This window comes from Gallus gallus, chromosome 11 (genome assembly GCF_016699485.2).
Source record: "Gallus gallus isolate bGalGal1 chromosome 11, bGalGal1.mat.broiler.GRCg7b, whole genome shotgun sequence".
Lineage (NCBI taxonomy): Eukaryota > Metazoa > Chordata > Aves > Galliformes > Phasianidae > Gallus > Gallus gallus.
In genome coordinates this window covers 7,281,887-7,298,797 of record NC_052542.1, presented here as the reverse complement: position 1 = coordinate 7,298,797, position 16,911 = coordinate 7,281,887, and the positions used below count along the sequence as shown (strand labels likewise).

The following is a 16,911-nucleotide window of genomic DNA, read 5'->3' as shown; positions in this document are numbered from 1 at the left end:
AAAGAATACTTCTTTTGGTTATCAGGACTTTCAAAGCTGGCACAGTTAGCATTTTTACACTGCTTCAACAAAACTAAGCTCTGATGACTATATGCTAATGCAGTAGAAACTTACAGGGTTGAATTCTCCTGTTCTATGTAAATGGCATTTGTCTGAAAGGAGTACAGGAGTCCTGAATTGATGCATTTATAATGATTACTTTTCAATTAGTTGTAGCAAATCTTTTTAGAGCAGCTTTCTGTTACTAAAGATGGCCACATCATTGAAGAGATAACATACTATATAGAATATGCTTATTAATCTGCAGCAGAAGAGTTGGTTCTTTTGTTGGGGATTATACTGCATTAATGATAAATTTAGTAGGAAGATTCAGTCTTAAAGCTTCTCATGGAAAATGAGAACAAAGCAAGCTGGTATTTCAACAGCCATCTGTCAGTTGGCATGTCAACAGTATTTTTATATAGGTGAGATTTCACACTGAAGAAGCCTTCCAATAGCACTTCTTACCAGGGCTGTATTATGGTGGATGTATTTTGAAAATGTGTGCAGTTGAAACTGTTTATCAGTTCTCAGCTACACTAAACATTACCTGGAAACACACATTCTAATGTACAGTGCTTTTTAAAACTTACTGGTAGAAAGGTAACAACCTCACCAGGACAAATTTTTGATGCCTGTGAAAGTCAAATATGATGCGAAACCTTTGACAAGAGGTTTAACACTATTTAATGCCTTAGTTCAGAATAGTATGCATAGACTGTTATACGCCAAGCTGTGAGTAGTTAGAACCTGTCACAGTTTATTATAAGAAAGCTATTAAAGCTCCAAGAAAGTATTGTACATGAAGTGATGTAAGAACGCACTACTGAGCATGCAAACCACCTTAAAGCACGAGATGCGGAGTTCACTGCTTCATTAACTGGGTAACAGCTTAAATGTCAGCATGAGGTTATTTCATTCCTAATTATTTTCCCAAAAAACATAAGGAGGCTAATCTATGTTTATTATATTGCGATAGAGGGCTACGGATGGCTTTGCTGCCACAGTGGCATTATGCATTTAGCCTTGTTCTCCAACCATCCGAAAAACACAGAGAACACATCAGACTGCGCTTCCTCTTGGTTATGAAACCTGTTATTACTTTTGCTGATGGGAGAGAATTCTAGCAGAGGGGTTTAGAAATGCAATAGCCTTAAGGATTTATCTAAATCATCTACCTTTCCACATTACTCCAAGAGAAATATTAAAGGTGTGTAATAAGGAAATATGCTACGCCGAAAATGTAATTTGAAAGTCTGCTTTGTTGGAATCTGATCAGTTCAAATTACAAGTATCTTGTAAAAACAACATGACTCAGTAGACTTGCAGTACCTTTCTGATTTTTGACTTGGAGCTGCTGTTATAACGGGTCACTTCAGCACTGCTGTGGTAACAAATAGTTTGAACAGCGCTTCAGGGAGGACTGAAACAGTTCAAGCTTTGTACCTGCTCTCCCTTTACTCTTCCTGTATTGACAAATGTATGTAAGGTTATGGGATAGGTGCCGGGGTAGAGAAGATAAGGAGTTCTCATTGACCACTGCCCTCTACTGAGGTGACTGCCTGTACTAACAACACTTTCTAGTTTGATGATGAAGTGTATTCTAATTTATCAAATGGTATTTATTAGGAATGCAAGCTGACAGCTTCAAATGTACAACAAATCACGTAAACTCATATCACTGAGAATATGGAAACAGCTATTAAAGACAAGCACGATTATTTTTAGAGACTATACCAGGATTCAAATTGTACTGAGCAACAGTAACATTATCACCATTCATATAGAATTGAGCCACTCTGCTTCTGTAGTTATTACAGCCTTATGATATTTGGGCATTGCTTATTCTGAGTGTCCTATTATGCTATTTATTTAATCTTTGCACATTTCATTTATTAATATTGAATTTCAGGGAGTCGATCCTCATTCTCCTTCCACTCCAAAATTATTCTTTTGGTTTCTTTAGAAAAGCCCAAGCACCTGGCAAATACAAAGCCCCCCACCTTTCTTACAAGAGGAGAACCCACAGAAGTTACTCTCATGTCTTCAGGCCTTGCTAAAATAAACATGGTTATGGTTTAATTACAAAAGCAGTTTGTGTCACGCTAATACATTTTATTACTTCCATTCTTTTTAACTTGTCATCATCTTTCTGGAACTAACAGAGAAATACCGCATCTATCCCACAAGCTACTGAACTACCATCACTACTGAAGGTTTCTTTTAGTTCTCCAGGTCCTAAATTCTTTAGCAATTGCACATAGGAATTTAAGCAATAATACAGAATACTTCAGGTTCAGCAATCAAGTAATGATTACGTCATCTGAGAAATTGCTCAAGATTAATTTTCAGAAATGCAGTTTACTTTGCAGGAATGTGTAAATGACAATACCAGTGTCAGTGGTACAAAGTATTCTGCTCACTAAAATACTAAACTTTATTTACACAGCTTTCTATCAAATATATTACTAAAGAACTGGCGGTATGTAAACAATGGTACATGCAAAACGATCCCTTTGACTTTGAAAAATTAATGTACACTTCTGTTAAATAAAGACCAAATGCTATTATATACAGGTTGGTTTTTTCTTTTGTTTGTTGTTTTTTTTTTTTTACTGAAATGCCTTAAGAGACATTCAGGTCTCATTTTAATATGTTCCAAATAAATACCAAATAATGCAACATTTACAAATAGCACACCAGCAGTATTTTCCATAGTAATCATTTTACAAATCAGAATTTAGTATTTCAATGAAGCAAACAAACAGCAGTTCCTCCGTAAGTATTAAGGCATGTCACATAGCATCAAAATGGAACCGATGAGCCTCCTGTCGCTTCTCTCTGTCATCTGCTTTCTGAAAAATAAAAATAAAAAGCTCAACAGTTTGTGGGATGCAGAGCAATGCTGTTACAGAAATGAGCTGTCAAATGTCAGAGAACGGTTCATTTTTTTCCAAGTCACTCATTTGACAAAAGGCAAAAAGCTTAATAAAAGCCCCAATAATTAGCTTTTAAATGATGTCAGCTTGTACTAGCAATAAACTACTCAAAATTGGCTTCTGCTGTTAATACTCAGCTGTTTTAGCATTTATGACCCATTATTTTCTGTTGTTCTAATAATGCTTTTATAAAAGGAATATTTCAAAACCGAAGGATGGTTCCTGGTGTGTATGTATTTAGCCTAATATGAGACGAAATTGCTTTGGATTAATTCTAAATGTTGTCATCTACATTACACTTAATATTACATTTTTCTATTTAAATGTTAAATACAAATTCAGACAAAGATTACAGTCCAGCTAACAATTAACAGCACCAAGTAGGCTAAAAAAGGGATTGTTCCCTGTTTTTGTATTCAGAAAATGTGAGAGGATGGACTTCTTCACTTGTTGATGTGGAACACGCCCTGGTCTGCTGAAAGAGCAGCTTGGCTTGTGCTTGGAAAAGAGAAGCATACTTAAATTGCACCTAGAACCCACAGAAGGTGCTGTAACACGTTCTCTCCCTCCTGCCTCCCATGTGTTTGAAAGCAGTGACAGAAGAGGAAGGCTCCTCTCTCAGCAGTTTGTAATGCACAGTGAACCTTTTGAGCAACCAGTGTTTTTCTCATGACAGACAGTCCCTGTAGATCCTACTATAGGAAAATTCAGCACAACAAATCTAAATGCTTTTTCAGCTTGCTTATACTTTTTTCTTTCGTTCTTTTTTTTGATGAATGAGTAAAATGAAGAAAAGCCTTTACAGTATGCTGTTGTGTGGGCGTTCAGATTTGTACCCGAGTTGATAAATATACATGATGATTTTGGGAGAAATCAGTGCATGTGTTCTGCCATTAAAGTTTGTCATCTGCTCTGGCTCAAGGCCAGAGATTGCCTCATCACACACTGTTTATGTACGACAGCGATTCCAGTGGGCTAACTATGGATTTTACTGCGCTCTGTGGCAGCAGCCGAGCTGTCATTTAACTATTGGATTTTATGGCATTTTGTGGCAGCAGCACGGCTGTCAGTGAAGTTTAAGATACATCTGCCTGGCTTTTTAAGCAGGGCCTTTATCAATGCCAGTAGTATTCTGATGTCAAAAACCGGGTGGGAAAAGAGGAGTGGCATACTTTGCTAAATTAAAATGCTTGTCACATTCCACAGTGTTATACAGGCTCACTCAGAAAGCAATTTTCACTCCATTTCTTGCCTGCTTCATGAAAAGATTACAACTTCAAAACTTGTCTGTAACTGATATTCGGATGAGTACATCAAAACTTCCCTAGCAAGGATTATCATCAAGGTGTAGCGTTCACATGACTAGTCCCAAGTTCACAAAGCAAATTAAAAAGAATCCGAATACGGGAAATGTAGCAGACTATATTGTTGTAAGATGAAATAATGGCTTCAATTCTTCCTCGGCTTCTCTTTCATCTGATGTATCAAAAGTAAAAACTAATACCTGAAAGCCATTCCTTTTTTTTTTTTTTTAATGGATCAAAAGTTTCTAAGGAATGTCAGAGCAACACAGTATCCCTAAATACTACAGTTACTTAAACAGTACGGTGATGGCTGGCAGCTGAATGCCTAAGAACTATTGTAGACAAAGGACTTGTGCTACTTATCTGCACAGGTCAAAGTACATGCTTTCTTTTAACTGCTGAGTAAAGCACGGCAGCTTACATACAGATACATCCTCTGGGGGAAAAGAAGAGACTGCATCTGCCAGCGTTTCCCCTTTCTTTCTTTGCGATAGGTACTCTAGAAGTCTGCAGGGAAAACAGCATTGAGGCAGAACAGTATTCTTATGAAAGGATTGCTGGAAGAGGCAGAAAACCAAGCGTAAACTTGCCAACAGGGAACTTCTGAGTTTAACCCCCAGTCATGCCACTGGCTCACAATACTGCCTTGGTCAGGATTTTTACTTGTTCTGTACCTCAAACTTTTCTCAAACTGGGAAGGTAAAAATCAATGGGAAGGGCATTTGAAAATTATAGGAATTAACAATTGTTTACAGGCTAATTCTAAAAATACACAATTCAACCAAATATTAGTGTCTATTTTAAGCAAGATGCAGCTGTTGCAAAGGAGTTTAACGCATAACCAACACCACTTCATTCACATGTACTTAACAAATGAGGCTTAAAATGGCTCAGAAAGCACGCGCTCTGGGTTGAGTGCTTCTTTATGTTAAAATACAAAAACTATTATTAGCCAACAAAGTTTTAAACATTGTTGTTAAAGCTCAATTTCTGCAGATGGAATTACACATCATCCTTCACAACTCAGAGACCAAACAGTTTTTGTTACTCCTGTTGCTTTAGACGTCTTGGAGACAGAGCTAAACCCAGGCAGCGCACAGTCCAAGCCACCATTTAGCAGTGCTTTCCTGGTACATTACGACACATTAAGGACAGTCATCATAACATTTGCATTTCCTTGCTTTGTGTGTTACATCCCCACCATCACTATGATTTGGAGACCACGTTTAACATTTTGAAGAGTGGAGAATGACAGACAAGTAACATTTAAATATGAAGCATGCGCAATGCCTATCTGAATGTTTAACAAGGTCATTTTATTTCCACAAGCACAAAATAACAAACAGTTCTACCATGTCAAAATGTGCAGTAATTTTATTTGACAGCTAAGATTATGGTTTGGGTATGCAGTAGCATTTATTGGCAATCCTGCCAGTTGGATATGATTGTGAACTGCACATAGTTAAGAAAAATGGGAATGCATTTCTTTTGTGACATAAAAGGCCCCTTTCAAAACGCTTCTTCAAATCAATAGATTTCTATACACTGCATGTATAATTCAGACACACAGAGCAAAGCAGCCAATATGCACACAATTGTCTCCCTATACACTCTTGAATGCTAATGTGAGTGCAATCAGCAAAGATAGTTACAGGAAAAAGAAATGTTTTTCCTCTTTTTTAGATTACCAGCAACTCAAGCTAAGTAAATTGAATTTATGTTCCCTTTCTCGAATACTGTACTTCTTAAAACTCTGCAAAATAGAAAGCTTAGATATGAACCAAAAACTTCCTCATTTTGTTGGCAATAACAGTTTAACAGCAAAGGCTTATCAATCCTTTTCTTCATTTCCCTTTTCAAGTGCCTTCAAGCTTAAGTAGAAACAATGCCAATTTTTAAGCTTGCAATAAATACCAAATTAATAACAAATCCACACCTTTTGGGAATTAATGCAGTCTGTGTCAGAAATTATATAAAGCTACTCAAAAATGTACAAGTCTATAAAATATAAGGAAATGTTAAATAGCATAGAAAATATAGAAAAATAGAGCTAATTAAACTTACCTTTTCTTGCCAGTGTAATATGCCAATTATTGCCAGGATGAAAACACAGACACCAATTAAGGCTATAGCTGTTAGCAGCACTATGTTACTTGGGGTCAGATACAGCTTGGCACTCCAGCTATAGAAAAGAGGAAAACCCAGGGAAATGTTAATTCCCTTAATTAGGAAGTAGAAAACAGATTTCATTTATAAAGATCAAAATAACTTGCTAGTGTTGAGAAGCCCACAAAAACCGAGTGGCTGTACTTAGAGACTGGAGCTTAATGGTGTTTACTGGGAAATACATAGCTTAACATAATTATTTTCAAGTAATGCCATTGAAATTGAGCTTATTTATCCAGGGATGCTAAGAACATCCACAGAGACTGATTTTTGTCCTCGTAGGCAGCAGAGCCAGTTGGCTATGGCAGAAGAATGCTGGAAAGCAACCAAATGAGGCACTTGAAGGACTTCTGGAAGGCATCCCTAGAATGTTGTGGTGTCCCAAGGCTCAGTAACACCCTTTTTATCCTTCAGACTTCTTGTGATGGGAAAGCTATCAGCACGATCTTTGATGCTGAGGCAGTACCAAGTCCTCACAGGAAACGGCATATTTATGTTAAAAGGAATTATAAATTAACAAGTGTTTTTTAGGAAATCTTAATTCTTTTGGAATTCTGTTCTCCACTGTTTGGTGTCCATGAACTTACTCTCTAAAAAAAAAGAAGAAATAGCTTATGGATGACTAAAAATTCCTCATAATGCATACCTTTAAATACCTTAACACTGTAACTAAATTTTCTCCATCTGGCAGATGTTATTCCTGTGGTTGTTAATTAGTAACTCAAGTGGCACAACACTTCTCAACTGTTATTTGTTCTGCAGTAAAATTAGCTGCTGAAACTGATGTCAGAATCATTTCTGCATGATAAACGCAGCTGACCTCACTAGGAGATCAAGCGGCAAAAAGCAGCTGTGATATGTGACTAATGTTTTCTCTAACAGCAACAACAGAAACATGCTTGATTTCTGAGATGAACATTTTAATTTCCAAATGAATTCAATGTTGAAGAGCTTATATAAGCAACCCCTACAGCTTTACTTAAGGAAAAACATTCATACCTGTGGCAACAGATACTGTGTTCAGAAGGGCTGAATTGAAGCTTTTATGTACAACTGGGCAGAAATTGCATGTTTGGTTGAAACCATGGCATGATTGAAACAAAAATGCTTGTTTCAATCATTACCATGCTTACAAATTTGTCAAAAAAAAAAAAAAAGCTGTTAAATCCAGCAAATATGTTATTATTTACAGGAGTTCAGCTGGTAATAGATTTTGATTGCTTATGGTTACTACATAAAATTATACATAAGTACTCAAAGATATTCTGTCCAGTCACAGTAGCAACAACAGTACCAGAACTGAGTCCCACTCCTTCATTGCTTTTAGAGTCTTTCTATACAACTTAAAAGAAAAAAACAGAAAAAAGAATCCAGATTTTAAATTAGGCATTAATAATGTAATTCTGTGATGTGCAATTCAAAGTAATGAAGTTACCTTCGAGGAACATTATGAGGATATGGGATGACTATAAGCTGGGAGTTCGGTATGATAGCTGTCCATTCTTGTCTTCTTATGGACTGAAAGTAAAACAGAGGCTATATCAATTCCTAACAAGCCAACACTCTTAAAAGCGAAGTATTTTCTCTGTTGAAATATGGAAAAGGAAAAAAAACTCAGAAGTGACTGGTTTTTTTTTTAAGTGACTTTTTCCCTTACATTTAAGTCTTTCATTCCGAAACCTCCAAAGCACTTCAAGAACAACAACAAAGTCTAAAGAAAGAGAAGTGCTGTTGACATGAAAGACAGTATCTGCTCAAAACACAGATGCAAAGCAACAACATAATAGGGAAAGAAAAAAAGAACCCATCTTACAAAGGAATTTTACCAATTATCCAAACCAGAATTTCACGGGTACACTGACATAAGTACCTCATCTTTTAAAGCAATATAATCAGATTTTTTTATGGACTGTGAACAGTCAGGACCCTTTTATGTTTCACCTCAAGATCAGACGCTCACAGTAACCTCTGCCTCCTATCATATTGATCATGGTGCTATCACTGAAGTAGAAAGGATAGTGTGAGTTTACAGGCCAGCCAGAGCAGCCCCAGGGAAGTCTTACAGCTGAGACCGTAATAATTGGCCCATCAGGTCTAACACAGATTTACAATTTAAACAAGCACCATATGACTAATGCTTACACACAACTTCAGTTATCTTTTAGTGTCCCTGTTGGCATTGGAGCTTACACCCACCTTAAAAACCAGATGTGCAAGGCTTTTTTTTTTTTTTTGGCAAACTCTTTTCTGTATTCAAACTTACTTTGATATTCATACTTATGAAATAAGTGTCATTAGCAATTTTACTATCCGGTTTTTCTATTATGAAAGGTTATACCAGAAACATTAGCTTCAGAATTTTAACTAACCTTTTCTCCCAAAGGACGAGGAATGCCAACATACAAATGATCGAGGAAGTTGGCACTACGTCCCAGGCCCAGCACATTGTACGGCAACTGGAGAGCAAAATGTGCTGACTGGCTGAGCTGTCCAGCTGAAATGAAAGTAGAAAATAAGGAAATAAGCTTTTTGAAAAAAACCCTTTCTATACGAGCACATTCCAGGGTCAATTATAAAAGTGTTTAAATAATAGTAATTGCATTAGAGATTTTTTTAAATATTTAATGTCTCAATCCTACATCTCCCAACTATTTATGGGCACTTAATTGGAAAATTGCTTAAATGCTTTAGATTTCTACGTAAGAATTCTTTCAAGCACCTTTTCTGTGTCAAACTATTTGTTACAAGTTGAGGATAAATGAGCTACTTGTGTTTATTTGAACATGGCTAATACCAAATCTCTTGCCCCACTGACTCATGAGCTCAGACTTACCATGAGAAGTTTCACTTTAACTCCTGCTAATAGTAATCAGTAATTATTGTTTTTTCTCGTGTCACAAAATTAGCTGAGAAGATGCTCATAAACAAATTCTCACATAATAATTTGGTTTAATGATGACAGGATTACAGTCGTTGCAAGTTACATCCTATCGAGGGCATGTAATTATAAAGAACTAAATGAGAGACTATATGGTAAAAATAACATTCTTTCCCTCCTGAAAAGACAGTAGGGAAACAGAAGCGTGCAGTTACCTACAGGTTCACTAACATGCCATTTCCAAGGTAACCAATTATTCCATTTAAATAAAAACCTTGTAATCTTAATGTCTGGCAAACTGATTCAGATCCTATGCAGACTGTTTGTTCCCTAGAAGGCTTCTTAGCAAGTGATCTGTTTCCACAGCACGATATCAGCATCTCAGAAACCACAGCGAATTCAGCCCTTCCCAGATAAAGAAGTTTAAATGACACTCCTCCACTCCATCACAAATTACGTGATCAATAGACGCAGTTTTCGTTGTTACTGCTGTTGTTGTTTTTAAATATGACAGCAGTGCCAGGATTTTTTTGCATGTCAAATTTTTCTCATTAACTTTGGCTTTGTTTTAAAAACAAACAAAATATCTAATATTCAATCACGCTGTAACGCAACAAAGAATTTCCTTTAAAAAATTTTTAGTAATGCTGATTTCTGAAGGCCTTCGCCCAAAAGAACAAGGTGTAATATTTAATATTGAAAGGTTTCTCGAATGGCTTTTGAGTGAAACACTTAGGATTATGAGGAGACTAAGTTAGGTCTTCCTTTTTTTTCTTTCATTATACAAATGAAATGAATGTCAACTAAATTAAAGGAAATAAAAGAAAATGTCATACAGTGTGTGCAGTCAGCCTTTAAAGAGTTTAGAGAGTTAGATACTGCACTAGAATGCTTAAAAGCACCGAATAATTTCACAGCTGCTAATACTGGTTCTTACGCCTACTTGGCTAAGGATGATGAAATCTTATGCCTCAAGATGTAAGTAAATCATTTGCAAAGGTCAGAAAGGAACGCTTCCTACTACACAGTACAAATGCTTTTTTTTTTTTTTTTTTAATTTGCCTTAAAATGGGGCGAAATTAGCTAAGCAGGACTTGGGAGGATGGCATGTAGAAGGTTCTAGTTTATTTTAAAGCAGACTGACTACAAATATAAGATATCACTGTAACTATTTCTTGCTTTATTCCACTTGCGTCTATCACTTTCTATGGCAGTTTGGTAATTACTTAAATGCTTCATTTAGAATTGCAGAAAGGTAATAAAAAGGTCAAATGTTTGTCTGAGAAGCATAAAAACCTTGAACAACAATTAAAAATAAAAGATGACTGAGACTACTGTTAACAATTTATTGCTTTTTTGCAATACTGCAAGTTTGCAGTTACCAATAATTAATTTACTTATAAAAATATTTCAAATTTAAACCGCAATTCTAGTGGTTTGCTATGTTGTAAAATCATTGTAGACAGATTTCTACTTCTGCCAAGAAAACTTGAAAACCACTCCATCTTCAGGAGGAAGTTGGGATGTATTGCTTATATTGATTGTTCGTTAAGCTTTCTGAAGTGTAAGCAAGCAAGATGGAGAAAGGAGTTGTTGCTTCACAGTTTTTGTTACTTGAACGATAAACCTGTTACTATAAACAAGAATTACAAGAAAAACCAAACACAAAGCAGCCTTCACCTGCACATGCTGTGTATTATTAATACTGCTTTAAAGACTATTCAACACTGAAATTAAATTTTCTTATTAACAGTATGCACTGTCTCTTCTTGCAGTTGTTTTTTAAGAAAAGCTATTTGGAAGCACTCAGATATATCATGTGCTATGAACTCAGAATACGACACTGTCATAAATGTTTTTGTTTTAGATTGCAAGTCAGCAAGTTCACTGCTTCAAAAAGCTTAGAGTAAGAAAACGCCATTTTAAGACGTGGTTCTCAGTGGTTTCAGCCTGTCAGTCTGAACTTCTATGAAAAAGCTCACCATGTCAGGCAGCCAAACCTCACAAAATTTTCACAGTTTGATATTGAAAAACTGTTCTGATCATCTCTGTATCTATCATCTTATTTTTCAAGTCTGGCATATAAAATTTGAAGCAATCCGTACCATTAACCTTTTGAAAGTCTTGTCTGAATAGCGAATTATGTGTTGTCTGTAACACATACAGTACTTGTTCTGTTCTATCTGAATGAAGACATATTCCTTCCATTTCCATTATGCTGACATAAACTTGCTGAATGTCCCCAGGAGTTTACTTCAGGGTGACTTCACCTAAGCGGTGTAGGTGCTCAAATGAAACCAATTGAACTTTATTAATGGAAGGTGATTCCATTTACATGTAGATGCAATGCTTTCTATTATTATTATTTTTTTTTAAACAGAACTGATTGTCTGTGAATCAGGACGTCTGAACCAGCATAACTAGATTCACAATGCTGACAATTTTCAATCAGTTTAAACAAATTTTGAGGAAATACAGACCGGAATATATGAGACCACTACAATAACTTTCAGACTAATGGAAACTTCCATTTCAGACCTGTAGTGTCTCTCTCTCTTTTTTAATTATTAAACTTCAATTACAAAGCTTCATTTGCAGATGCAAATTATTGAAGCCATTCAGATTAATTTAAAATATAGTAAAAATATTTAGGTTTTCAGAAGTCCCCCAGATTTGATATATTAGAGGACTGAATAGCCAAATATATTATTTTCATACAAGAAAGTACTACATTGTTTCTTCCTGTTGCTATGTTTTCCTCTAATTGCAAAAATGATGTATTTGTCAAAAGCTGTTATATCTGTATGCATATAAATGGTAACTGTGAATACTATGAATATTATTTGTGATGTATTAACTTACAAAAATAATCCCAACCATGCATGTTTCCCACCCATGTCTTAAAAAAAAGGAAGAGTTGCTTAGTTTTAGATGTACATTCTTTTTATCCCTTAACAATTTAGGTGGCTTTTCTGGTAAAAAAAAACCCAAACAACACAATTTATTGCAGAAAATATCTTACCTGACAGCCACCAAGAACTAAACAAGCTGGAAAGCTTTCAAAGAGTTAGAAAATTGAATTTCCTCAGTTCTCACTGAAAGCTTTAATTTAGTTCCCTTATTACTGCCTTTGGAGCTGTACTCTACTGATGAGAGAAAGAAAGAGTGGAGTAAGAGCTCCCTTTTTGGTTACAAGTATGCAGAATGGCAACCTGAGCTTCTGAAGCACTGAGCATGTTTCCTTCTTGTGACATGGGTGTTTGCTAAGGAAATTCTAGATGAACACAGCACAACTTCACCTCATGCCTTTTCCTACAATATTTTTTTTCCTGGAGTTACAGAAAAAAGCATTGAAGTGGGTTGAATCTGTATATTTGCAACTTACATGCCTTAGGCGCTGCTAATACCTGCAATGCTTCTGACAGCCCAAGCACCAAAGCTGATCCAATTACATCGGAACATGTTTTCATTAATATCTTTACACCACAAAAATATAGAGTAAAGCTAGAATAACCAACCCTTTAAGAAAAGCAAAAATTATATGACTATATTATTGATATTCAAGCCCTTTGTATAGGGTAAAGTTGTCTTATTTATAATGCCTGAATATTTAAAGTTTGATAACATTGTATGCAGTATTAAGAGTTCAAGAAAGGTTTCTATACAAAAAGTTACATTGAAAAACATACTACAGTCATACCCACCTGTAGCAACCAAAGTATCTCCTAACAGAATTCAGATATTCAATTATTAAATGACTCAAAACTTCTTCCATCTATGCCATCTTCTATATAGTAGAATGCTACATAATGAATTCTGCAATGTCAAGTGTCTACTGAAATTAAGCTTTGTTTGCCTTTATCTGGGATATTCTTCAATGTTTACTCTGTAATTCATTACTATGAAAACTGCTAGACATGCTGTTTAACTAAACTGGATTGTGAGGTGAACACACATGAGAACACAATGCAACAACAAAGAGTAAACAGATTTCCAAAAGCCAGAAGGGCAGGACTTATCTGGGACTTATCCTTCCTTCTGTCATGGGAAGCTTAAAACAAAACCAGAGCTCTAAAACGAGATGCAATATTTATCACTCCACAGAACTTCAGCCATACAGCTGCTTAAGCAAATTATGACTTGATCCATATAAGCAACCCAATGAAGGTGTTCATAGGACAACATTATGGATAGTCACGAATGTTCATCTTTGAGTAAACACAAAGAATTCACTGTTCTATGGCTCCTGGCCGACAGTCATAAATTTTTTGGTAGAGACAAGCTGCAAAAGTAACCCATACTACCTATAAAGTCAAATATACATCTATTATAACTTTAAGAGAGAAAATTAAGTAGTCCGTAGCAGAAGCTGCAGACAAAATACAAATACACATCAACTTGACACTCCAGCCCTGTTTGGTACGTAATTGGTACATGCATCAAAAAACATCTCAAAAAGCTTTTTATAACAGCCCCTCTCAGCCAGAGGTGCCCTTATCACAAAAATATCTATAGAGAGCTGTATTTTCCCTCAGCTGTCTGCCTAGTCAGCATGCCAAGGAGCCAGCCAAGTCCTGCTCAGGTTATGGAAGTGCAGAGCTGCCAGTCCTATTTTCAGTGCAAAGCAGCAGACAGGCAGGCTTCAAGGCTTCTCGCCTACAAAGGAGAAAAAGCGAAGGTATTTGAGAGTTCAGATGTTGCATGGCAGAGGGAGAAAGAAAGCAGGAAGACAGAAAAATTGGAGTGTAGTGAAAAGGTAGCAGAGAGAAAACGGAATAAAAAGACAGTGATAGCTAAAGGTAGCTTGGTGTTCATGGTATGATGTTTCTACAGGGCTATTCAGCAATTTAACTTCTACAGCCTTTTCAACTAGCTAATAACAGATATAAAATGCTTCTCGTGCTGGTGCTACGGCATGAAATTGTCCTTGTGCAGTTTCTCAAAATACTTCAGTAAATTAACCAGCTGCTCTATATAAAGTATCTGTTCCAATTAATGTTATTTTGAGTCCACAAGGATATTAATTCTAAGAAAATCAGTTGATGTTACTGATAATGAAATACATGGAATCAAACTTAGCAAATAGTCTTTTCAAGAAAACACAAAGGATCATTATTTGAGAAGTACAACAGCTGGCAAAAAACGTCACATCTGAAGTTTAGCCATGGTCAGAACTGTTAGTAAACAGGGCAGCATAGACATAACGTGCAGTGATACTGGCCTTATCCAACTGGTATCAGCCTTAAACAAACATATTCAAAACCACAGAGTAAGACTGCTAATTCATTATCACAAATTATATGTTTTTAGGTTGCTAAAGTCTAAAAGAAGTGAAAAATAAACAACAAAAGAGCCCCCAGGCTTTCATCTGCTATCCTTATTAGATTCAGCTCATGCACATCCACCACACCACAAGAACAGGTTTAATTTTCTCTTTGCTCAAGTTCAGCTATTGTACTCTAGTTTATGCCAGGCATTGTTGATTGAAGGATTCAGCTGAAAAACTATCTCAGAAAAATATTACGAAATCCTAAGGAGCAAATAAAAACCTGGGAATGCAGATGTGGAGCTGGGACTTCTGAAAAATAAAAAAGCCAAGAGAAAAAGTATGGCGAAGGCAGGTTGCAGGATCAGAACATATGGCTGAAATTAGTTTACCCACTTCTCCCAGATTTACACTAGAACCAGATCTGATCATAAAATGCATTCAATATAAAAAGCAGTTGCACTTGAATTGTTTCTCAGAGAGGAAAGGTCTGTGGAGATGTTAATGGAAGATGTAAGACCCAATACTTACGCTCATTTTGGCAACTGCAACTCCTTTTAGTTAATTTAACAATATTTCTTGTTGTAAGATTACAGGCAAATTGAGGAGTGTAGAAGTAAAAAGCACTGAATACATGCTAATTATTATTCTGCTATCTTTTAACAACATACTGGAATGTTAACAGTAGAGAGAATAATTCTAACAACGTTTTAAAAAACCCTCTCAATTATGCAAATTTGCTGTAGTTAAGACTTGGCAGATCAAAGAACTTCAAAATGAATTTGATAAGGACAGCCATATGTGCCTTGTTATTCTACTGTTTGCATGAATATTGCATACATAAAAGATACTGTATTTCACAACTAAAGACCTGCAGAATTAGGAACATCAGAAATAGAATGGTGAACATTTCTTCCTCTTGAGTTTGGTTTCAGATGGTCCAACCAATAACAGCTCCTCTGCTAAGACTTCAGGTAAAGACAGCAAATAGCATCAGCTGACAGGAAAACAAACTGAATGTGGAATGTTCTTTTCATTAGAAAAAGAACAACGTTGTTGTATGTCACTTTTTTGGAAAGAGATTATATAAAAAAAGGTAATAATAAACTGTAAGGTTCTCTCATTATTGCTTTCATAAAATTAAAAGCTTTGGATATGGATAGTTCCATGATATTATATAAAAAATGGAAATAAACTGACAAAAATTAGTTTTAAAATGGTATATAGATGCCATACTTTCAAAGCTTTACGTGGAAAAGATGTTTTGTAGGTTTATACATGGCCCAAAAATGCCATCTGGGTTAGGTACTGTCAGCCAAAGCATATATATGAAAACGTTGCTTGAGGTTTTTCTTGGCAGTCAAACAGAATATGATTTGGCTGTAACAGACAATGCATTTCAAGATAATAACCTGTAGGCCAATAATTCCAGTAAGAAAGACATTTACTGAGTTTTACAAGGAGGACCTGAGAAAGAAGAAAGTTTAGCTAAAAACTTAATATAATAGGTTCAGAAAATGTGACTGAGAAGTACTTGCAGGAATTATACAGACTCAAAAAAATCTATTAACACATTACAGTTGAGAAACTGATCAAAGAGTATTACAAAATGCCCTGTAGCAGTACTACGAGGGTCATAAATGCACTTGGAATTCATAACTGTTATTTCATAATGTCAAAACAGAAAAGGAAATTCATGATTGGGCTCTGTTAGGTTTTTATTATTGCAAATATGGTAGTAGTGAAGATTAATGGTACTATAGTACCACAGTATGAAATCCTGTTTGATAGCTATTTCCCATAGTAAATTGTAAGTAACTTGAACATCGCATTCCTAAAAGTAACCCTCCTGAAAAGAACTACCAAACCCTAGGACAATGGTTTTTAAAACAATTACTTATTTTCCTTTCAAGAGATGCAGAAAGCAAACAAAAACAACCAACATCCCCAATTCCCCAAGATGGAGAAAATGATACATAAAATAGGTCCAACTCTAAGTTAGCTTTATTTGCCCCCGGATACAGGGAATTTGTAAGTTACTGGCATTCTTCCATGACACAGAGGTCAGTAGTTGGAACATCTTTATTTTGCCGCTGGGATATAATATAAGATTGCTGAAGTAATGAGTGCACACAAACCAATCCCATCTGAACTTGTAATTCTCTGTTTCCTTAAGATAAGTTTCAAATGAACTTATATTGCTGTGAATTAACCTTTTAATAGATATTTGGAACTTCAGACACCACAAATGCATTATTTTTCATCGTCTGATTAAAACTATGTCAATTTCTAAAAGTAAAGTTTATTTAAAAAAAGCAA

The 16,911-nt window shown here is 35.7% G+C and overlaps 1 protein-coding gene and 1 long non-coding RNA gene across 8 annotated transcripts in view; one reads left to right on the top strand and one right to left on the bottom strand.

Moving 5' to 3' along the window:
- The window catches only part of LOC121106562, an 86,733-nt gene that overhangs the window by 62,012 nt on the left and 7,810 nt on the right, over positions 1-16,911 (top strand). The window lies entirely within an intron of this gene.
- ITFG1 (integrin alpha FG-GAP repeat containing 1) overlaps positions 780-16,911 on the bottom strand; it is a 73,018-nt gene continuing 56,886 nt past the window's right edge. For all 7 annotated transcript variants that reach the window (XM_040707061.2, XM_046899445.1, XM_040707062.2 and 4 more), the window contains 4 exons: positions 8,818-8,942; positions 7,884-7,966; positions 6,347-6,464; positions 780-2,894 (listed from right to left, as the gene is read on the bottom strand). In XM_040707061.2, the coding sequence (XP_040562995.1) occupies positions 2,835-2,894; positions 6,347-6,464; positions 7,884-7,966; positions 8,818-8,942 (386 nt within the window). In that variant the 3' untranslated portion in view covers positions 780-2,834. The remainder of the gene's footprint in view (positions 2,895-6,346; positions 6,465-7,883; positions 7,967-8,817; positions 8,943-16,911) is intronic.